The following is a 24729-nucleotide window of genomic DNA, read 5'->3' as shown; positions in this document are numbered from 1 at the left end:
TTTATCGCGCTAACTTACATTTCAACTTTTCTTAGTCAAACAAGTCAAAATCAGATTTTAGCTCTAAATAAACAAATCTTATGTTAATAGTTTAACTATCTTCAAGTTCATCATCATTACAAACCCAACCTATAAACCCTAACCACATATTTTGAATTAGGGTTTCAAGGGAATCAAAAACCTTGATTCCATCAATACTAACATCATATAACTACATAATTTTAAGTTTAAAGAATTGCTAGGATTTTAAAACCCCCAATTAACACAAAGAGACGAAGAAAATGGAAGAACTAAGACTTCCAATAGTGCTAGCAAGATACTTGCTTACACCCTCAGACCTAATTGCATGTGGAAATTGCTATGGTTTCTTGTTGATTCCTCCAAATCGCCACTCTCCACATATACACTAAGTTTCTAATTTTTTCAGGTTTTTGAGAAGGGGATTGATATTTCTAACATCACTTTTACTAGATACCTAAAAGTTCTAAAATACCCTTAATGATGGCTTACACTGTTTTCTAGCTAACATAAGATTAACATAAATGATGGCTTACCTAAAAGTTCTAAAATACCCTTAATGATTTTAGCTCATTTTCTCAGTTGAGAACCTCTAAGAGGTGGTGTCTTTCTTTAGTTTCTCAAAGACAACTCGATCTCGAATGCTCAGATGGTATAGGGATTGTGGACTCTCGTCTTCCTTACAAAGATATACTCATTGTTGCTAGTGGTATGGAGGCTTGCTCTGATATTAATTCTATCTGTAACTTGTGATTTTATAGATCCTATTACGATATTTTTGAATTGATTGATTTGCATGGTCACTTTAAAAGGGTTATGTTTTAGTGTTCATCTTCGGGCAGCATATCTAATAATGCGGATTCAATTGTGATTGATGTCGTGGACATTCGCGATGGTGATAAAAGTGTGTCGGATTTTTCATCAGTCGCAAATAAGTTGTATCAGAAAAATGGTAAGAAATCCGTTTATAACGAAGTGAGAAATGAGGTTAGTAAGTTGGGCTCTCTATTTGGGTTTTTTTTTTTTTTTTGACGCGATGATTAAAGATTTTTAGGGGCGAAAAGTGGAGGCTATTTTTATTATTTCCAATAATCCGACAAAGCCCTCGACTAAGCCAAAGAAACCTCGCGAGACAAGGTTAGTCTGAGGGACTGTAATGAAGCAATTCGAAGATTTCATGAATGATATATGACATGGTGACGTTGTTGAGGTTCATGTTTAATTTGGTTTGGAAAGTAGATGAGTTTTGCTCTCTCGCGATGTCTTGATTAACATCCCTCTTATTATTTCTATGTCTTTTGTTTGTGTTCTTTGTTTATGTTTGATGTTCGATGTCTGTTTGTAGTTGGTCTTTTTTACATTACTATCGTTGTGTGCTCAGGTTTAGCTCTTGTGCTTTAGTTGAACTCGGGAGTAATATGTTCCCATTGGTTGTTATTTGGGACTTCGTGTTTTTGTGTTTTTGATGAAGTTTTCCCTTATGTATATGAAGTTTCTAGTTTTTTTGCCAGAAAAAAAACATTTACATTTACATACATGACTTAAATATCAATCATGTGAATTGTGAATTTACCATGGATCTGACATAAACATCAACCAACATACCAAAATAGAAAAATCATAAATAGTAACCAGCTAATGTCATGCTGACATCGACACGGCTTCCTAACTTGTTTGATGTTAAAACCTTATGGTAAATTACCCTTTTAATGCATTCCTCTTTCGTTTTCTCAAATAAATAATTCAACTCACTTATAATTAAATTCAGTGATTAAAAGCTATTTGATAAAATCCAGTTTATATTATACATAGGCTAAAATGAAGTTTATCCTTTTCGATTCATTTTCCGAAACTTTTGACCGTCGTTTTTTAAAGAGTAATTTCATATTTTATTAAAAAAAAATTCATTTCCCGTGGTGGGAAAGTATAATGAGTAAATTACAAAATCTGGTATGCTGATAACTATTGACACATCACAGATACATATACTCATAATTCGATTATGCTCATAAACATCCAATCCAATATGATATTATAACTACATAAAAAAAAAAAAAAAAAAAAAACCTCCTTAATTGCAATAGTAGAGTAAACCAATAACATAGCATTGTTTGGATGGCATGCATTCCAGCAATGATAAAACATATGGAAATGAGAAACTTAAAATTTTTGCTATGACGATGGTGTTGATGCTATAGTAAGTTCGTTCTCAAAAACAGGCACTAATGCAGCCTTGCTTCTCGTTATTAATTTCATAACATTGAAGGCCTTTGCACGTAAGCAAGAAACACGTGCTTGAATCCTATCCTTCTTTGATGTTGGAAGATCCTTTTTCAGTAAGTCTTCAATCTCATGCAACTTTATAAATATGTGATCAATCTCAAATCCCCCTTGTTCAATCTCCTTAAACAGTTTATTCCAACAATTCTTGATATATGACGTCCTTTCTTCTTTGAAAAGTTTCTCGTTATCAATTTGTGTCTCCATTGGTGCTTTACTCTGATCTATACGAGCTATATTGATCTCATGCTTAATTTTCTCCCGCTCTAACAACATCTGAAACTCAGCCATAACTTTTTGTGCTGATGCAGCATTCTCCAAGGCTTGCATCTCCTACACGATATTATACAATTTATAATGAACCCTATAATAGTCTCTATATTTATCATCATATGATAAATTTAAAATAAATATAACACACGGTTTCAAATTCCCATGTCTGACTACAAGCAATAGTTTTCACTAAATTACATTGCAGAGCAATGAGTAAATGATAGCTGGGAAATAAAATATATTGTTCATGGTAAAAATACCTCACGTGAGTATATCCTAACAGTGGCATTTGGAGAACCATCTAGTAGATAGTTTTCGACTTCTATAGGCATGCTTATTTTCTTTAGTCCTTCCTCCATACGGGAAAGTTGACTCTTGGTTTTGGGACTTAAGTTTGCTGGATAAATCTTGAAACTCGTTAAGTTAGCAAATGGAGAATGTAGATGAGAGATTAGTTGCACGGATGATGCAAGAACCTGGAAAATAGTATATAAAATGAACGTATTGTACAGACAGATGCATTATAATAAATCAGCATGGGTTTATCTAACGTATGTTTAATATAGAATAGAGTGCTGATATATTTAAATGAATAAACATTAAAGAACGGATACCTCTACAATTTCCAATCCAAGCGTAAGACATTTGACATTGCGGAACTGTTGAAGCACGTCTATGATTTTAGAAGCATCTGCCTTATTGGGATCACAAATATGAAAATCCACTTTCTCCAAAGAAAACAAACCATCAGCAGAAAACTCAAAATAATCTTGAATTTCATAAGTCAGCGAGTATAATTCAGGTGTAGAGATCATAAAACCCCCTTCGCAATTTACAATAGTGAGAAACTTCAGGTGAGGTGCAACCACATTAACAACACCGTACCAATCTCCATTTTTAATAATTAGAGTAGAAAGTTGAGGATGGTAAATGGTGATGAAATCAATCAATCCATACACGCCGCAATTAGTTAAAGTAAGATTTTTCATGTTTGGGCACTTAGAAAAAACATCACCGGGATTTTCATTTATGAACCTGATGTTATCGAGATGCAACGTTGTTAAAGCTAGTAGGTCCCAAGTTAATGTGATTGTAGTGGAGCCAACAGATCCAATCAAAGTGAGATCCTTGACAGACTGGGAAATAAAAAGAGAAAGAGGGAATTCGATATGCTTTTCTGCGTTCAAACTTATAATAGTCATCTTTTGGACATTGTGCGAAAACGCATAGTCCATAATCTTTTTGACAAACTCTTGACTAACTTCTTCACTAAAACAAAGTTTAATGGACTCCAATTCTATTTCACTATTGCGGGAAGATAGAACATGATTAACAGACTCATAGAATTTGGGCAAATAATGAAGATGGTCATAAGAGAAATCAAGATGCGGGATTAACTTCCAAGTATTCTTCCATCTAGATGACAAAATACTAGTTTTGATAGCATGTTTGGTGTCGCTATAAGAGAAAATTTTGTTGATGACAGCTTTTGGCAAGTTGCTTAGTCTATCGACTTCTACATTCATTCTTAGTATTAAGCTGCAATTAATAATATAAAACAAGAATCAAACACACTAAATAGAAATAAACAAATTACACAATACATGCTAACTAATGCTACAGCTTAAACAAATTAGTTTTAAACGGGGACAAATTCTGCAAACTTCCTGTTTTACATCATTTTCATTAGTTCAATGGTGTAAGTAATGTACATCATAAATAATGCTTAATCAATTAAATCATTTTTACTATATAATCAACCAAATAGTGTAATTTAATTATGATCATCACTTAATTATGATCATCTTACGATTTTAGTCTTTATCTCTATCCTTTTCTAATTGAAATTTAATTAGTACTATATTTCTATATGAACAATTAAATCGTAATACAATACTTAACTAATACTTAATAGCTTAGGATTTGTGTTTAAATTGTCAAAAATACTTTTCTAAAATCCAATAATCAGTACTGAACTACTGTATAATCAACTAAATCATGTAATTTGATTATGATCATCTTGTATTTTAGTGTTTATGAATACTCTAATAATGAGTACAATTAGTGTAACTGCTTTTTAAAAATCTCAATAATCTCATAAGTATTAAACCGATAATGTATATATTCTAATATGTGGGTGGTCTATCCACAAAACTCTAACTATATGTGCTAACTATATGTAGGACAACACATGGTCTCTCTCTGATGTGGAATTTAAACTTTATGGTAGGCATAAAATAGAAATTTGTGGCCCTTTGAGTTAAGAACGTTTGTGCTTTTAAACCAATTTAATTCATATTCATATGAAAGAATTATGACCAAAACAATGACAGCTCGCAAAGTATATCCAAAATAATGTTTGTCCAAGCCAATTTTAATGGGCATGTTATATTGAAATATAAAATAGTTAGTACTTTATGTATTACCTTCGTATCAAAATAACTGTCAAATAGAGAATGTGAAGCCTATTGGCTATGTTTGAATAGAGGATGATGCTGAGAATGTGTTCTTAGATATTATGTATTATGGTATACTGAACTTTAAAATCTTTATAGATTATTAAAGGAACTGAAATTAATGGAACATATAAAGTTACCCTTTGCCAATATAGTGAGGCAGAATCACAACAATTATGTTCCGTTTTGTGGGGCTGAAGTTTAGTCAATGCATCATGAAAATTAGCTTTCAAGTATAGTCAATGTTTAAAAATAGATTGTGAATGTATGTCATATAGGTAATTTACCTAAATTAGTAGTTTGCAGATTAATGGAACCTACTTGATGTAAAGCTGCGTGGTTTCATTGACCACAAGTCAACTGATCTGTTATTATGCTATGAAGTCAAGTTAGACGAGTCAGCATAATTGAGGTTGGTAAATGCACCACCATTCATCTTTTTCATCCTATTGCATCATTTTTTAACCTGTTGATTCATATGCAAAGCTTATCAGGCAAACAATGTTGTTAAACTTGCTACCTTCTAGTTCTTAACAATTGAATTGATGCTAAATATGCATGATCACCTGCTACACTTTAACGATGAATTCTGTTCATGATAGTAGTACAGATTGAATTGAGATCTGGATGCTGAATGTGGTATTGTGTTATAATACTTGACACAACATTTGACTTAAGTAACATAATTAAGCCCCAATCTAATAAGCTTATGCTTTTACACGTTTTTTTTTTTTCTCTTTTGCTTTTAGAGTTAGAGTACACTAAAATGAAACTAATGTTCATCGAACATTAGTTTAAAAACCTAGTAACATTATAAGGTTACTAAACTAGTGCAATTGATAGCTCACAGAACTAATTGTTCAAGAAATTGGCATCTATTTTTAAACGTCCTAATCCGCGCCCTAGCTTAAAAACCTAGTAACATTATAAAGTTACTAAACTACTTATTATCGCAACTCGTGAAATATGGTTATCATCATCTTATAATTTTTGTCTTCATTCTTTTATTTAATAAACTAACTTTTGTTGGATCCACTAATACAGAGTACAATTCGTCTTTTGAATTCTGGTACCTTTTAATCATTTAATTCTAAGATAATTAATTAATTCAATATTAGTATATGACGGACTGCTACTAAAAATTTTGGGTACCCATTTGCCATAAAATTGATGATTTAGGTCCCAAAACTTATAATGTACTCATTGAAACGATGAGTACGGTTGTTATCGATCATATATATGAACATGTCATGATTACAAAAGCCTAAAAACACATTAATATTCAAGTTGGTTCAGATTTACCTTCACATAAAATTGATGATGAGCGTCGTAAGTTTCCCTGCCGCTTCACTTCCTTTATTTATTCCAAATGCTTTATTCTTAATGTGTATGTTTAATGTTTATATGAATATGAATATATGAATATGACTGTTAATATTAACGAAGAATATGTTTATATACTGTATTGAGACTTATTGTGAATGGAAACGTGATATTTATATCCTATAGTTGCGCAACAGAATCTCCAAGTTTTTAGTGATTTGATATTGTTTCCTTCTTTTAAAATTAACAATTAATACGGAGTAATTAATTATTAATTTAATTAAACTCTTAAAAGACAGCAAGTTTAGTGATATGATATTGTATAATATTGTTTCCTTCTTTAAAAAGATCTCTTAATATTTGCGGCTCTATGTATGAATCCCAAATGAAATGTGTCATAGCTTTATAGTTAAAATTGTCAAAAAACACAGCTTTAGTTGGTGTAATAATAAAATCTCAAATTTCACTACATACGGCAGAATTGCAATCACCATGACAGTAAAAATACTTGTATGAAGAAAGCAAATAATGTTTTTTTGTTAAGCAATGACATTCTCAACGATCACCAAAGTTTGGCTTGGGTGAGAGTGAGATCCAACTTGGAGTACTGCCAACTCAAGTTCGATTCTCACTCCAAACAGGGAGTTTCCAACCTTTGATGATACTGCCAACATCAATGCGATTTAGGTCTCTGGGGTTTTTCCCAACCTTCGATGGTACCGCTAACATCGTCGCGAATTGGGTTTCCTCCTAACGCATGTGTGGGAGAAAAATGAGAGCATTCGATGTCGATATCGCCGTTAAAAAAAAAAACATTCTCTACGAATCTCATTGACAATCCCATGGCTAAGTATGATAATGTTCATAAGACGCGTATTATATAGATTAAAAGATCAAAACTAATATACCTGAGTAACATCCAAGTTAAGCGTAATATATCTAGCATTATCAGTGGCGTCTTTGAACATAGGCAAGATAGGTGATCGCCTAGGGCCCAAAATTTTTGAAGGGCCCAAAATTTTTAATATGTATATATATATATATATATATATATATATATATATATATATATATATATATATATAGTTAAGTAAATAAAAATAATTTGTTCAATAAATTTAATTTAAAAAAAAATAGTAAGTTAACTTGCCTATATAATTTTAGGGCCTCTTTTTTCCCTCTTGTCAAGTCCAGTTCTGAAGCCCACACATCTTACTCATGTTTATGGGATTTCCGTATACAAGGGCCCATTTTTATTTTCGCCTTGGACCTTCAATTGTTGAGACGGCCCTGAGCATTATGTCGTTGACTAAGTAGAGCAACAAATTTATCAACTTGTGCTTGTCTGCTTTGTAAAATGGTTTGTAAATACAAAGATCAACCTTTTCCAAAACACACAGACTGAATAAAAAAACTGCAACAAACCAGAATAGGGACCTTTAAAGACGTAGGAGACAAGCTTGGGTGCAAACACATTCAACCCTTTTGAAAGGATTAATCTAGCTCAGATTCGTGTTCGTGTGAGAATTCGTATGTATTGATATGTATATAAGCTTGCGTATATGTATATGTATGTATAGGTATGATGAAGATGTTGACTGATATGAATAACAGAAGCAAAGCAGTAGCGGTTATGAATCTGTATTATCAACAATCAAGCGTTAAGATTCATTAGGTGAAAGGATTACAAGGTTGAGAGTGTTTGGGTTAACTAGGTGTAGGTAAAGGTGTTGTTATGAGGCTTAGTTCTAATAGCTATGAGAGGATGGTGTATTTATACCTCATACACTACCTCTTTACAATTACTTAACATCTACAACACACATCATAAATTGGACTTAATAATCTCCCTCTTGATGTGTGTTGTGCATCTATGTGATCTTGAACTCTAGAGATCTTTTTGATGTCTTGCACTCTCCCCCTCAGAATAGGCTTAGTTGTTGACTTGGACTGAAGATGAAGAAACTCCTTCTTTTGAAAGATTCTTCGTTGTTGGATGTGAGTGATCACAATGAACACCATCTCGTGGTCGTAACATTGTCCCCCCCTAGTGTGCGTTGTTCAAATATGTCTTTATCGAAAATTGAGAAGAGAGAAGGTTGGAACTAGACTTGTTAAGGCTAGAACATGCCTTCTATCAGAGTAGAACCCTAATCGATTAACAATCACAAACAAGCAAGCCGAATAATAAACACAGAATAAAAAACAACACGAGAATTATAGTGGTTCGGTTTCTAGGTGAAACCTACATCCACTTTGGAACTAGAGAGTATTATTATTAATTTGGAGGTGATGATTTACAAGTACAATGAGAGACTATATATAGACTAAGAAAAGAACAATAAAAGTCGGCCCAACCAATTAGGGTTAGCCAGACCCTGACTTGGTCACCAAGTAAACTCCGGGCCTGTTTTTATTGGGCTTAAATACCGAAGCCTACACCTCAACAAACTCCCACTTGGAGGCTTCGAATAACATCGATCTGCACTCTTGTACTTCTGCAATGCAAGACTCAGCTCATCTCTTCTCTCTCTAGTTCCTGCCTTCTCTTCAATGTTCCTGAAGGCCAGTTGAAGCTATGCACAACTTCAACTTATCCAGCGTTACTGGTTTGGTGAACATATCTGCTGGATTCTTTGAACTTGGAATGCTCTCCAGATTAAATGTTCCCTTGCTTATCCGTTCTCTGATAAAGTGATACTTCATGCCAATGTGCTTCGTCTTAGCATGATAGACTGGATTCTTTGCTAACTTGATTGCGCTCTCATTATCACAATATAAGACAAATTCTGTCTGTTTGCTGCCCAGTTCTTTCATGAATGTCTTCAACCACGCTTGTTCTTTACTGGCTTCAGTCAAGGCCATGTATTCTGCTTCAGTAGTAGATAGAGCCACGCTCTTTTGAAGCCTAGACATCCAACTCAATGCTGCTCCTCCTATAGTGAATACATACCCGGTGGTGCTCTTGAAGGTATTATTGCATCTACCCAAATCTGCATCAGAATAACCCCTGAGAGTAGTATCCCTGCCCTTGAAACATAATCCAACTTTAGAAGTACCCTTTAAATACCGCAGTATCCACTTCACTGTTTCCCAATGTTCTTTCCCCGGAGCTGACATAAAGCGACTAACCATCCCAACTGCATGTGCTATATCAGGTCTTGTACACACCATAGCGTACATTAGACTACCCACTGCGGATGCATAAGGAACCTTAGCCATTTTTGCTTTTTCTACTTCAGTTTTAGGAGACTGATGTTTAGAAAGCTTTAGATGACTTCCCAACGGTGTGTTTCTTGGCTTTGTAGACTCACCATTCATTCTGAACTTTTCAAGAACCTTCCGAATATACTTTTCTTGAGATAAAGAAACTGACCCATCTTTATTCCTGCATATACTCATACCGAGAATCTGCTTAGCTGGCCCGAGATCCTTCATTTCAAATTCTCTAGATAATTGCTTCTTCAAATTGCGTATTTCAACCATATCAGAACCTTCAATTAACATATCATCGACATAAAGAAGCAATATAATATAGGAGCTCTTGAACTTCTTCAAATAACAGCAATGATCTGTAGAACTTCTCACGAATCCTGTCTTCTCCATGAAATTATCAAATTTCAAGTACCACTGTCTGGGAGCTTGTTTCAAACCATACAAGCTTCTCTTTAGATTACACACAAGACTCTCCTTTCCTTTGACACGAAACCCCTCTGGTTGAGACATGTAAATGTCTTCTTCAATGTCGCCATGCAGGAAGGCTGTTTTAACATCCAACTATTCTAAGTGTAACTTCTCGGTTGCAACCATACTTAGAACCAATCTGATAGTCGTCATCTTCACTACTGGAGAAAAGATTTCAGCATAGTCGACTCCTTTCTTTTGTTGAAATCCTTTGACAACTAATCTTGCTTTGTATCGTTTAGAAGCATCCCCTTCATCTTTGACTCTGAAAACACATTTATTCTGTAAGACCCTTTTTCCTGGTGGTAACTTGGTCAACTTCCAAGTTTGATTTTTCAATAAAGATTCCATCTCGCTTTTCATAGCCTGCTCCCACTGGAACGAATCTTTCACATTCATTGCCTCAGAATAACTTTCTGGTTCCCCATTTTCTGTCAAAAGAAGATAGTTAACTGTTGGACGAAACCTCTCTGGCTGTCTTGTGACTCGTGTAGATCTCCTGACCCAATTTGACTGGTCAGATTGTGATGGGGGTTGTGGGGGCTGCTCATCATCAGAATCTGAGCTCCCACTATCTGAAGTCTGCTCGTGATCAGACTCCGAGCTTTCACTGTTAGGAACTCCCACTGGAACTTCAGTTTCATACTCTGGAGTTTCCCTTTCATCTTCTCTAGTTGTCTCTGTGTCAACCTCAAATTCAACTGATTCTTTTTCTTTTGATGTTGAGTTGAAATCCTTGTACAATTCTGCTTCATTGAAGGTGGCATGTTTACTTCTGATAACATGTTTTCCCTTGTTATCCCATAACCTGTAACCCATGTCATCTCCCCCATAACCAATGAACACTTACTTCTTTGCTTTTGCATCAAGTTTGTCACCATCTTTATTAATATCATATGCACTGCACCCAAAGATTTTTAGATGCTCATAACTGATTGCTTTACCTCTCCATTCTTCTTCGGGTATTTTGAAATCAAGCGAGCTGATGGAGAACGGTTGATCAAATAAGCGGCAGTGCTTACTGCATCAGCCCATAGAGTCTTTGGTAGCCCACAATTAAGTCTCATGCTACGTGCTCTCTCATTTAAAGTGCGATTCATTCTTTCTGCAACTCCGTTTTGTTATGGAGTACCTGGAACCGTCTTGATCATCCGAATGCCATGATCAGCACAATAGTTAACGAACTCGGTGCTGATGTATTCTCCTCCATTATCCGACTTCAAGCATTTTACCATCAAATCACAAGATAATTCAACAACAGATTTCCATTTCTTAAAAGTTTCAAATACATCAGATTTATTTTTAAGAAAGTAAACCCATACCTTGCGTGTTGAATCATCGATAAAAGTAACATAGTAGCGTGCTCCTCCCAATGAAGAAACAGGAGTAGGCCCGAACACATCCGTGTGTACTAGCTCCAACTTCTGAGCCTTTAATGTTCTGCCTGCTTTTGCAAAGGTGACCTTCTTCTTCTTTCCTAGAACACATGACTCGCAAAAGTCCGATTCAACTCTCTTTAGACCAGGAATTTTACCATTAGACACTAGCATTTTCATTCCTTTGTCACTCATGTGACCTAAACGTTGGTGCCACTGACTGGTTAAGCTACGATCATTGGAAACTGTATTTACTTCATTAGCTGGAACTTCTACCATATAAAGAGTGCCTCTCTTCTTACCCTTGGCTATTACTAAGTTTCCCTTTATTACTTTACACTGACCTTCACCAAATAGCACACTATATCCTTGATCATCAAGCTGTCCAACAGAGATTAGTTTCTTCTTTAGGCCAGGAATAACTCGGACATTTTCCAAGGTCCAATTAGTACCCAAAGAGGTCTTCAGCTCTAAGTCTCTAATCCCTGTAATGTTAAGACAATGATCATTAGCCAAACGAACTTTACCAAGATTACCTGTTCGTAGATTCTTCATCAAATGTGGACTTGGAGTAGCATGAAACGATGCTCCTGAATCCATAACCCACGCATCAATTGTATTCTCAATGCAGCAAACAAGGACGTTATCATAATCATCTGTTGCAACTGCAACATTAACTTCCTTTGGCTTTGATGATGTTACTGGCTTAGTGCACTGGTTTCGGAAGTGTCCAGTCTCCTGACAATTCCAACATTTAATATCATTCCTCGTTCTCGACACACTCCTCCTTCTTGACTTTGACCTGCCCCTGGTGGTGTTACTTCTGCCTTTCCTCCTACCCCTCTCTTCTGTGCTCAGCAAGTTTCCTGATGGTTCTCCTGAACTCTTTCTTCTTATATCTTCTCCAAGAATAAAATCACGAATGCTCTCAAACTAGAACAATGACCTTTAAAGACCAAGGAGACAAGCTTGGGTGAAGATTGTAGATGCACTTCTTTCCAATGTATAACAGTGAGATTCTCTAATTTGGGTGCAAACACATTCAACTCATTTTTAAAAAGGCTTCCACCTTCAAGCCTAAGATTACAAAGTTCAGGAAGATGAATATCAAAACCAACAGTGACACCGTATGATCTTTCCAAACAGCAGTGATGTAAAGTGAGATTCTTCAAGTTTGCACATTTAGAGATGTGACCAATGCCCTCATCACCATTAAAAGTGACATCATCAAGATATAATGTTGTTAGAGAGGGGAGATCCCAAGTTGGTGCAGGCTTAAATCGATACAGAGACAGACTTTTGAGAGACTGAGAACTAAACAGGGAAACTGGCAAATCATCTGCACAACGATCTAAGCTTCTGACAGTCAGAAGTTGGACATTGTGGGTAAATGCGTACTCTATTATTCTTTTAACAAACACTTGTGAAACCTTTCCACGGAAAATGAGTTGGACAGAAGACACTTCTTGTTGATTATCGCGCCCAGAGATAAAATGCTTAACAAAGTTGGAATACCTGGGCAACGTACGGAAATCCTTACTTGAGAAATTAAGATAGGGCATGAAGTCCATATATATCTCCATTTAGATGACAGAGCGCTTGTTTGTACAGAAAGTTTAAGGTCACTATAAGATAGGATTTTGTGAATGAGATCATCAGGCAAGCTGCTTATTCTATCATCTTCTACGTGCATTCTACAGACTTTACCCCTTGAATCCATTCTTGCGTTTCTGATTAAAATTTAAGAATTCGTATGGCTATTTTTCCTTTGGTTTGTTCCCAAGTCCTTAATATAATGGGTAGAAAAGCTACAAAAGCAAAACGATTGCAGTCAATATTCAGAACATAGGACATACTGACTAAAAAAGGTACAAGTAAATATACTTATTTTGTAATCGTATGGCTATCATCAAAATAAGAGTGAACTCACAAATTTCAAACTCAAAATTCTATGTTTTGAATTAATTAATAGTCATACATTGAAAACCCTAAACCCTAATGTTTTTACAAATACATAGATGTTATCAGCAAAATCTTCCAATACTTGTATTCTCACTTATATATATTGCTAATCAATCAGTAAATCTACAGTGAAAAAGGGAAATCCGTAGGAACAATTATTAACAAACGACATATGATAACTAGTGAAAAAGGAATCAGTAATACAACAAAAACATAAATGAGATGATTACCTATTGTAACCGTAGTAGATTCAATTCAAATTTCAGAAGAATGTAGAAGCTCAATGTGCGTTCAATTTGGGAATTTACAATTTACATTCAGACTCGTATGCTTATATAGAGCCCATATGATGAGACTTCTTCGGCAAGCTTCTACGATTATTTTTACACAAAATTTTACCTATGGTCCCTGTAGTTTAATCGGAATACATTTATGGTCTGTGATTTTTTTCCATCCAGTATGGTCCCTATTCTTTGCACATGAATAACTGGTAGTCCCTATACCTAACACTCGTTACCTTTTTCTGTTAGAATTTGGCATATGCAAGGCACACGAGGGTATAAGCATCATTTTTCCTAAACCCTACCAAATTCTTTTCTCTTACCTTTTTCGCATCTCTAAACAAATACATAACCATGAATATAGTCATGAATGTAATTGGACCGTTCCAACTGTGAATGAGGTTTTAAACCAACAAATATATGAGTTGGTAAGTGTTACTAAGAAAAGTTGATTATGTATATACAATCGAAATAAGAAAAGTTGATTATGTTTATACAATTGAAATTATTGTGCTACGCGACAACCACTTGAAACCCTAGGTCCGCCCGATTATCACAAGCACTAGATAGTATGTTTTCATAAGTAAACAATAAACTGATAAGTGATAACATGGGGCATCAATACATTTAATGAATGATGTTTTATGAAGATATCCGTTCTAACTGTTAATGTGCTACAAGTATTTTTTTTTTTTTTTTTTGAACGGGAATATGCTACAAGTAAGTATGTTCACAATGTCAATCAACAACCTAAAAGATGCATATATATAGCCCCCTTTCGGTCAACATCAAATATTAATAAAATATAATGAAGCTAAAAACTTGTTGAAATAGACGCACACATTATTAGAGAAAAACTAGAAGCCGAAATCATCTCATTACCATTCATGAGATCAGAAGACCAACTCGAGGATATTTTCAATAAACGTGTCAACGGAAGAGTGTTAAAATGAAAGTGAAAAGCACTAAGTCAAGCATTCATGTTCTGATGAATATATTTTCAGTTTGAACAGAGAGATAAAAGAATGCGATGTATATATGTGTGCATAGATGATGATCGATGATAGGTTTACAAGGTTACATAGATATAAAAGCAGCAGTAAGCCAGTAACGAAATCAACAATACATTCTACAATGTATCAGATCATGATAGGTTTACAAGGTTACAATTGGATTGCGGAAATTGGGTAAGTGTGTGAAGCATTAGGTGTTTCACTATGTGTTTCGGGTTGTTCAAGGCTTGACCGACTTATGGATAACGTTTGTTCATCATCTCCTACTACAACAAATTTACATCAAGACTTCCACAATGCCATACATCTAACGAATTCTTTCCAAAAGAACACAAGCTTACTTGTATGACTAGAATATCAGTGTCAAAAATCAATTCAAGCTTAAAAATAATAATCAATTCTTATCAACAACGTCAATCAGATATACAATCATAAAAATAGGTTTCATGAACAAAATTGCATATACTCCTTGGGCAAAAATAAGACGGTTAACACAACAAATTTTGAAAGGAAGGCATTCCAACTTCCAAGAGATGATTTTAACTTTTTAGTGAGCAGGATGGGCTTCTTGTTATTGTTTAGGAGCAAAGAAAAATATAAACGATTTTTCTTTGATTTCCAAAAATATCTTGTGAGATGAACACGTAATAAAAACGATTTTCTCCTTAAACCAACTTACATATGTCACGTGGCAAAAGTAGACAAAACTGATAGTAGATGTCTATCATAGTATCATTACACAAACTTTCCAACAAGCATAGTGACATACACGTATCTAATACGAGTTGCGTTATTCGAAGGATCAACCTTTGAAATATTGTACATAATTAAAACCCGAATCACCTGACCATCTATGTTGTGTCTCATAGCAACAAAAAACCACACGATTGATCAGTTAAATCTATATACATGCATAAAAACATAAAATTTTACCATTCCAGTTTACACAAGTAATTCCTGAGTGTTGCATTCGGAGTAATAGATATATAACAAAAATATTGGAACACGAAAGCAAAACAAATAAAAATAACACCAGTTGTTGGCATATTTTTGAATACGTAATTAATCAAATACTTGCAATGTGTTATGATGACAGTTGTGATGATGTAGAAACTTCATGACTTATGCAACCTTGCTTCCCCATCACAGTTGATCTTCATACAATCCATAATTAGTTTAATAACATTGTAAGCCTCTGCACGTAAACTACAAAAACGTGCTTGAATCCTATCCTTCTTTGGTTCCGGAAGCTCTTTTAGTGAGAATTCAATCCGACCCAACATGCCAAAAATGCGATTAATATTAACTTCCCCTTGTTCAATCCGCGCACTCATAGCCTTCCAATCGTTCCTGATCCGTGACATTTCTTCTTTGACAAGTTTCTCATTCATATTTGCCTCGTAAAGCTCCATTGATGCATTACTCCTATTTATATGAGCTACATTGGTCTCACACGTAATTTTCTCCTGCTTTAGTAGCATCTGCAACTCAGCCATATATTTTTGTGCTGATGTGGCATGCTCTACTGCTCTCATCTCCTGCATGATATCATACAATTTATAATGATCATTACTGTAGTCTGTTTATCATCATTTTATCCTATCTTCAGAATTAGATAGCCTTTCACTATCCTAAATGATCATTACTTTTGTTTGTTTGCATGTCTACTTGGATTTACATATTTTTGCGCATTATATTATCCATGCTTTGTGTCCTACTGTTGTGCATGACTGCTATATGTGTTTTCTTTTATGGATACTTTGTATGGTTGCTATTTCTGCACATAACTCTTACAGGTACGTATGCCCGCACTATTCCGTTTGGAGGAGCATTCATGGCCGGAGGTCCTTTAGGAAGCAATCTCTTGGCTCTTCGAGAAGAGGGAGGGGCGATCTTATCTAGCCACGGGTTCTATACCCGCGGGTGGAGTAGGGACTTTCTTCTAATCTAGGGTTCGAGGAATGATTGTCTACACCCCACCTCCCTCATACCCTACATTCGTGGGATTGGGTATTGTTGTTGTTGTTGTTGTTGTTGTTGTTGTTGTGTAAATACCTCATACGAGACCATTGTGAAGGTTGCACGTGGAGAACTATCTAGAAAATAGTTTTTTACTTCAATAGGCATAGTTTGTTGCACCCTTGAGAATGGATGACCTGGATAAACCTTTAAATGCTCTAGCTTAGTAAATGGAGATGGCTGATGTAAAATTAGTTCCTCGAAAGAAAGAATAATCTGCAAAAAAAAAAGTAACTGTTAATGTAATCTTTAGTTGAAATTATAATAAAATCTCAAACTCCACAAAGAGATGCGATGTAAACTTCAATAATTAAAATGGTTGGCATAATCACAATCATGATGACAGTAAAAAAATATATATACATATCTCAAGAAACAACTACCGTTGTTTTGTTGAGCAAAAAAAAAATGTATAAGAATCTCAATGAGAATTCCATGGCTAAGTAAGAATATGTTCATAAGAACTGATACTACCTGAATTAAATCCAAGTTGAGCGTGATATATTTGGCATTTTGTATTTGACAAAGTAAAGCAACAAAGTTATGATCATCTATCTTTTCATCTTTGTAATTTGGCTTGTAAATACAAAGATCCACCTTTTCCAATAAACATAGACCAAATGGAGAAATCTGCAACAAACCAGAACAAGGACCTTTAAAGACCAAGGAGACAAGCTTGGGTGAAGATTGTAGATGCACTTCTTTCCAATGTATAACAGTGAGATTCTCTAGTTTGGGTGCAAACACATTCAACCCATTTTTAAAAAAGGCATCCATCTTCAAGCGTAAGATTAGAAAGTTCAGGAAGATGGATATTAAAACCAACAGTGACACCATATGATCTTTCCAAACGGCAGCGATGTAAGGTGAGATTCTTCAAGTTTGCACATTTGGAGATATGACCAATTCCCTCATCACCAAAAAAAGTGACATCATCAAGATACAATGTTGTTAGAGAGGGGAGATCCCAAGTTGGCGCAGGCTTCAATCGATACAGAGACAGACTTTTGAGAGACTGACAACTAAACAGGGAAACATGCAAATCATCCTGATCATCTAAACTTCTGACGGTCAGTTTTTGAACATTGTGAGTAAATGCGTAGTCTAAAATTCTTCTAACAAACAGTTGGGAAACCTTTCCATGGAAAGTGAGTTTAACAGAAGACACTTCTAGTAGATTATTGCGCCCGGAGATAAAATGTTTAACAAAGTTGGTAAACTTGGGCAATGTAGAAAAATCCTTACTTGAGAAATTAAGATAGGGTAATGAAGTCCATATATATCTCCATCTAGATGACAGAGCACTTGTTTGTACAGCAAGTTTAAGGCCAACAAAAGATAGGATTTTGTGGATGAGATCATCAGGCAAACTGCTTATTCTATCATCTTCTACGCGCATTCTAATCACTTTACCCTGCCCACACCTTGAATCCATTCCTGCGTTTCTGATTAGATTTAAGAGCTCGTCTGGCTATTTTGCCTTTGGTTTGTTCCCCAGTGCTTAACGCTAAACCACATTCTCTTTTGGGTGCAAAAGCTACAAAAGCAAAACGATTGCAATCAATATTCAAAACATAGGACATACTGACTACAATGTACAAATGGTACAAGTAAATATGATTGTTATGTATAATCTTCCTCTACATCAGGTAACAGCTATAATTACTGATGTGGAAATCAAATAAGTTGATAAATGATAAGCCGCATCATCAAAATATGTGCAAACTCACCAATTTCATACTCAAAATACTAGGTTTTGAATTAACTGATAACGTCATACATTCAAAACTCTAAACCCTAACTTTTTTACTAATACATAAATGTTATCAGCAGAATCAACCAATACTTTGTATTCTCACTTATATATTGCTAATCAATCAGTAAATTTAAAGTGAAAAGGGGAAATCGGTAGGAACAACTAACAAATGAAATCTAATCGATTTAACTAGTAGAAAAGAAATCGGTAATAAAACAACTGCAGGTAGCAAGCGAAATGAGATAAATTATTATTATTATTTTTTTTTTTTGAGATAAATTTATTGCGCCTGGTTAGGGTTTTTAATAACAAAAGGTTACCTATTTTAACATAGCAGATTCAAATTGCAGAAGACTATAGCTCACCCTGCGTTAAATTAGGAATTTACATTTTACATTGAGGAGTGAGGACACATATGGCGAGGCTTTGTTTGATAAGCTTCTACGGAACTAGTATTTCTTTTATTTATTTATTTATTTATTTTTTTAACGGATTTAATTTATTTATTATTTATATCGAGTACTGGTGAATAGGTAAATGAACGTTTTGTAGATAGAGAAGTACGATGATTTTGACTTGATGTCTTAGTGATTAAGCCATTAATTGTTTGAAATCTAAATGATTAAAAGGCTGTGATTGAAATTAGTTTGATCTTTTTAATAATTATTGTGAATAAATTTTGTTAACATTTTAAGTGAATAAATAAAAGAACTAGTGAAATGATCCGTGGAACCACAAGTTTATTTAAACGAAACAGTTTAATGATATGTTTTAAGAATTAAGTGAATGTAAATGCTAAAGTCGCTTAGTCTAATGACCCATAAAACCGCCGATTCTGACTATGAAACTTGTCGTTGTTTTTACAAACATATAGAGACATGTATTTTCGCATACATATGTAACGTAATTAATCCCGTAAAGAGAACTCATATTTGAATATTAATATTATAATAATTATTTGTATGCGAAAAATAATTATTAAAATACAATTATTATATGAAAGTTGTACAATATGCTTTATAATTTGTACATTTGTTCATTGAGGGTTTTGTAGAAGTTTGTACAATTTGTTTTAACGTTTGTACATATGAACATGCGGGTGTTTTATCATAAGGAATAAAGGAATAAAGGCTGCATCTTTTGTTAATTTATATTTTAATTATAATTAATTGTAAAGATTAAATTTTAATTGTAATTAAATTAATTTATGATGTCATTCAAGTTGGTTAGATTTTTTTCTATTTTCTTTTTAATTTTTTTCAATGAAGGAAAATGACTATTTATGATGTTATCATTATAGCATTTTAATATTAACTATAGATATAGATATATTTGGTGGAAGGTTGACGTTAGTGAAATCGGTTCTTAGTAGTTTACCGCTATACTTTTTATCGTTCTTTCATGCTCCCCTGAGTGTCATTAAATCACTAGAGAGAATTCGTCATAACTTTTTTTGAGGTGGGTCGGGTGAGGGTTCTAAAATAGTTTGGGTTAAGTGGGACGAGTCTCTTTTACCATACGGTGAAGGAGGTCTAAATATTGGGTCGCTACGGGGTAAAAATCTCGCTCTTTTACGTAAATGGTTTTGGCGTTCTAAAACTGAACCTAACTCTTTTAGGGTTTCGATTATCAAAAGTATTCATGGTCCTAATGGTCTACTCCCTCCTTCGGGCCCTTATAACCCGCAAGGTACGAGTGACGTCTGGTCTAATGTATTGCGTGCAGGGTATGCTATTTCGAAGTTGGAGCCAAACTTTGCAGCCTCGTTTTCAAAAAAAATCAGTGATGTTGCTAGCACTCATTTCTGGGAGGATCAATGGCTGCCTTGTGGCCTTTAAAGGATCGATTTCAGCGTCTACATCACTTGGAGTCTCAACCAAGTATATATGTTCATGACAGAGTTCAATGGATCGACCAAAATTGTGTGTTTTCCTGGAATTAGAGGCGAGAGATTACGGGCAGAGCTAAATCAGAGCTTGAAGAACTATCCACACTTATCAGTACGTATAATAAGAAGGACATGGTCGGGGATGTTGGGTCTAGAATCTAGCCGATACTGGTATCTTTACAACCAATGAAAATGGCGAGACTTATCGATGACTATATTCTTTCGGGCAGCAACAATAATCAACAGGAAACTCTCAAAAACTCTTTAGTGCCGTTAAAAGTGGAACTCTTCATATGGAGGGTGTTAAAGCGACGGATCCCGGTTCGTACCAAACTTGATAAAAGAGGTATCGACCTTGACTCCGTTAGATGCCCTTTAAGTGATGACGACGAGGAAACAATTTGAAAGGACCCGTTCATATACATTATAAACGATTCAAAATAGTTGATTTCATCGCGAGGTACTTGACCTCTATATGATACATTTTATAAACATTGCATTCGTTTTTAAAAGACAAACTTTCTTCACATCAAAAGTTGACAGACATGCATATCATTTCATAATATATCCAACTATAATTGACTTAATAATAATCTTGATGAACTCAACGACTCGAATGCAACGTCTTTTGAATATGTCATGAATGACTCCAAGTAGTATCTCTAAAATGAGCAAATGCTCAGCGGAAGATTTCTTTAATACCTGAGAATAAACATGCTTTAAAGTGTCAACCAAAAGGTTGGTGAGTTCATTAGTTTAACATAAATAATCATTTCCATCATTTTAATAGACCACAAGAATTTCATTTCCAGTTCTCATAAATATACGTCCCATGCATAGAGACAAAAATCATTCATATGGTGAACACCTGGTAACCGACATTAACAAGATGCATATAAGAATATCCCCTATCATTCCGGGAAATCCTTCGGACATGATAAAACAACATCGAAGTACTAAAGCATCCGGTACTTTGGATGGGGTTCGTTAGGCCCAATAGATCTATCTTTAGAATTCGCGTTAATTAGGGGCCATTTCTCTAATTCTTAGGTTACCAGACTTGAAGGGGCGATATTCGGTATAATAATCCAACCATACAATGTAGTTTCAAGTACTTGTGTCTATTTCGTCAAACATTTATAAAAGCAGCGCATGTATTCTCAGCTCAAAAATATATATTGCAAAAGCATTTAAAAGGGGAGCAAATGAAACTCACTCTACTGTATTTTGTAGTAAAAATACATATGACGGCATTGAATAACTGAACAATGCAGGGTTGGCCTCGGATTCACGAACCTATTTCATTTATTTACATATCAACACATAAAATGGTAATCGAATAAACTTATATATCATTAGTGATTTAATTGTTATTTTAATTATATGTTTCATTAATAACCTAATTAATTACATGTAATTATTAAAAGTATTAATATTGTTATGTTATATGTAGTAAACATGTTTCTCTTATATATAATATTTACTTAGTACATTACTAATAATAATCTTAATAGTGATAATGAAAATAATAATTTTGATAATCTTAATAGCCATTTTGTTTGTAGCAAATGTAATACTATAATAATAATAATAATAATAATAATAATAATAATAATAATAATAATAATAATAATAATAATAATAATAATAATAATAATAATAATAATAATAATAATAATAATAATAATAATAATAATAATAATAATAATAATAATAATAATAATAGTGATAATGATAATAAAAATAATGTAAATAAAATTATATAAAAATCATATTAATAATAATAATAATGATAATAATAATAATAATACTAAAAATGCTACCTTCATGTAACAAGCTTAAAGAAAAAAAAATCGCCACTGCTCGGACTCGAACCCACGACCTCCCGTTCACCCAACACATGCTTAACCAATTGAGCTGATCTATCTTTCAGTTTAATTTCACTAATTTATATACCCCGTTTTTCTGCTGTTTTCTAATTCTACCTAAAAACCAATCGATCTCAGCCTAACACACCAATAACCACGACCCAATAGTTAAATTAAATCCCGGCCCAATTAAACATGGTGGCCCGTTTAAATGAGAAATCTGGCACGGTCTAAGTCCTTAACCCTAATTCACAGACAGATCGATTCAAAGCATTCGATAACCGATTCAAAGCATCCAAAGGTTCAATAATTGATCGAAAAATCATCAATCACGATCATAAATGCTTTCTATCGACACTTCATAGTAGCCATCAAAAGCTTCAGTTTTGGGATCCCGGTCGTCGACAGTAGCAGGTGCAGGAACTCAATTATTCTCAATAATTGAGTAATAGAAAGTTGTAGCAACAATAAATCGATCAACGAGATCATCGGTTCATCACTAAATCAGATAAGTGATCGATTCCTCTATATTCTATTAATTCCCTAAATCCTTTATAAATATCTTGTACCTTTATCTGATCTAACTAAGCATCAATTAAGGGTGTTATTGGTGTGTTTGATGATGGTGGTTAATAAATATGATGAAGATCAGTGGTGTTCGAATAGTGATCAAAATGGGAACGAAGCAGTAGTAATTATTGAATTTGAGTAACAATAGTCGAAGGGTTACAGGTTTGATAAAGGTATTGGATGTGGTCTTGCGTTGAACCAGAAAGCAGAACGGTAGATGGTGATCATTTATTTATTTACCTATTTATATAAGTATATACTTTTATTAGCCATCAACGTTCAAGATATGTTATTAATAGATACATTATTTATCTGTTTGGTTTGTATGAGGGATTTGAGTATCGAACTGTAAACAGGTTCGATTCATATAATAATATTCAATGGTTTATGGTTTGATACATGCCTTAACATTAGAATTTAGTTTGATGGTTTGCAGGTGTAGCAGAAGCATGTTAATAGCATAACGATGGTGCTTGGTTTCTGTTTGAACTCGAAATCAAAGGTGTCGGACAGTATAACTGTAGTAGCAGCTTTTCAATTTAAATAGTCATATGAAACCTGGTATGCAGCAGCAGTATTCTTAGTTTTAATGATTGTGAAGGTTTTCGAATAATAGCAGAATGTATATCATAGCAGCAGCTCAATAGCAGGGTTTCTTAATGATTATCATGGTGGTTGTGGTTCAACGAAAGGGAATGGCAGCAGTGAAAGAGGATAAGATTATAGTAGCAGTGTTAGAGTGCTGAGATGTTCATGATTGTACAAGAACTCGGACAGCAACAAATGAATTGTTTGGTGATAACTTTGAGTTGGTTTTGATGGGTTGCAGACGACAGAGGTGGTGAGGATGGTGATTCGGTGATTGGATCATAAGATGGTGAGTGCATGTGGTGATTGATGAATTTGGTAATGGTTGAAGTTCAATATGCATCTGCATATTTATATCTATATAATATAATGTTCTGTGTTATGTATATGTAATATATATAAAGAGAGTTGTTAAATGTCGACGTTTAACAAAAAGTATACAAGAATGGGACAGAAAACAGAATGAAAACAAAGAAAAAGAATACAGATTGTGATTCTTGCAAATCTGATTCGTACTACATAAAGACTTTGGTGTCCAGCAATTTGTTTCCATTTGATGTTGATATTAAACAGAATTTGTATTCATCTACTTTAATATTTTATATTTAATAAATATTAATAATTAATAAATATTTTAATAATACTACTACTAATGATAATAATAATTGCATTAACAATATAAATAATAATGATAATAGTTATTAGGAAGTTGATAATAATAATATTATTAATGATAATAATAATAATTTTTTATTATTTAAGATATGATAATATATTATTAATGGTAATAGTAATTAATTTAATATAATAATAATAAGAATAATACAAATGATGATTTTTACTAATAAAATAATACTAATCTTAATAATAATTAAAGTTAAAATTTATTATTAATTATAATAATAATAATAATGATATTAATATTGAATACAATAATATTATCAAAGATAACAAATTAAATATACCAACTTTCATATTATAATTTTAATAATATTAATAATACCAATATCATTATTAATAAATATGAATGTGATAATAATATAATAACTATAATTAAACTTGTAATTTCATTTAATATATTAATATTAAATTTATTAATTATATAATATTTAGAAATCATATAATAACATTTATTGAATATTGGATATTTATATGTTTTATATATATTACAATATAATAATACTCATTAATAAAAACTCATATATATAGATTCATAATCATATCATTTATAGTATTTTAATTATACTATCTAATTGATTAAGGAGTATTTTATTAGCTCAAAAATATTATATACACTTATATTTATATTTGTATTTATATATATATATATATATATATATATATATATATATATATATATATATGTATATATAT

General features: G+C 33.4%; 2 protein-coding genes across 2 annotated transcripts; both read right to left on the bottom strand.

Annotated features, from left to right (window-relative positions):
- Positions 1 to 15627: 15627 nt before the first annotated feature.
- Positions 15628 to 17419, bottom strand: LOC139858877 (uncharacterized). The gene is made up of 3 exons (XM_071847715.1): positions 17160 to 17419; positions 16722 to 16901; positions 15628 to 16204 (listed from the first exon to the last, which is right to left on the bottom strand). Exons 2-3 carry the CDS (start codon positions 16791 to 16793, stop codon positions 15782 to 15784), a joined length of 495 nt encoding a protein of 164 aa, XP_071703816.1. The 5' UTR covers positions 16794 to 16901; positions 17160 to 17419; the 3' UTR covers positions 15628 to 15781.
- On the bottom strand, positions 17331 to 18155 carry LOC139860337 (putative FBD-associated F-box protein At5g53640). Its single transcript, XM_071849106.1, has one exon. The coding sequence runs from the start codon at positions 18118 to 18120 to the stop codon at positions 17446 to 17448; it is 675 nt and encodes a 224-aa protein (XP_071705207.1). The 5' UTR covers positions 18121 to 18155; the 3' UTR covers positions 17331 to 17445.
- Between the last annotated feature and the right edge of the window lie 6574 nt (positions 18156 to 24729).

The sequence above is a fragment of the Rutidosis leptorrhynchoides genome, chromosome 7 (genome assembly GCF_046630445.1).
Source record: "Rutidosis leptorrhynchoides isolate AG116_Rl617_1_P2 chromosome 7, CSIRO_AGI_Rlap_v1, whole genome shotgun sequence".
NCBI lineage: Eukaryota > Viridiplantae > Streptophyta > Magnoliopsida > Asterales > Asteraceae > Rutidosis > Rutidosis leptorrhynchoides.
Note: the sequence above shows the minus strand (reverse complement) of the source record. Positions and strands in the feature narration are given on the sequence as shown.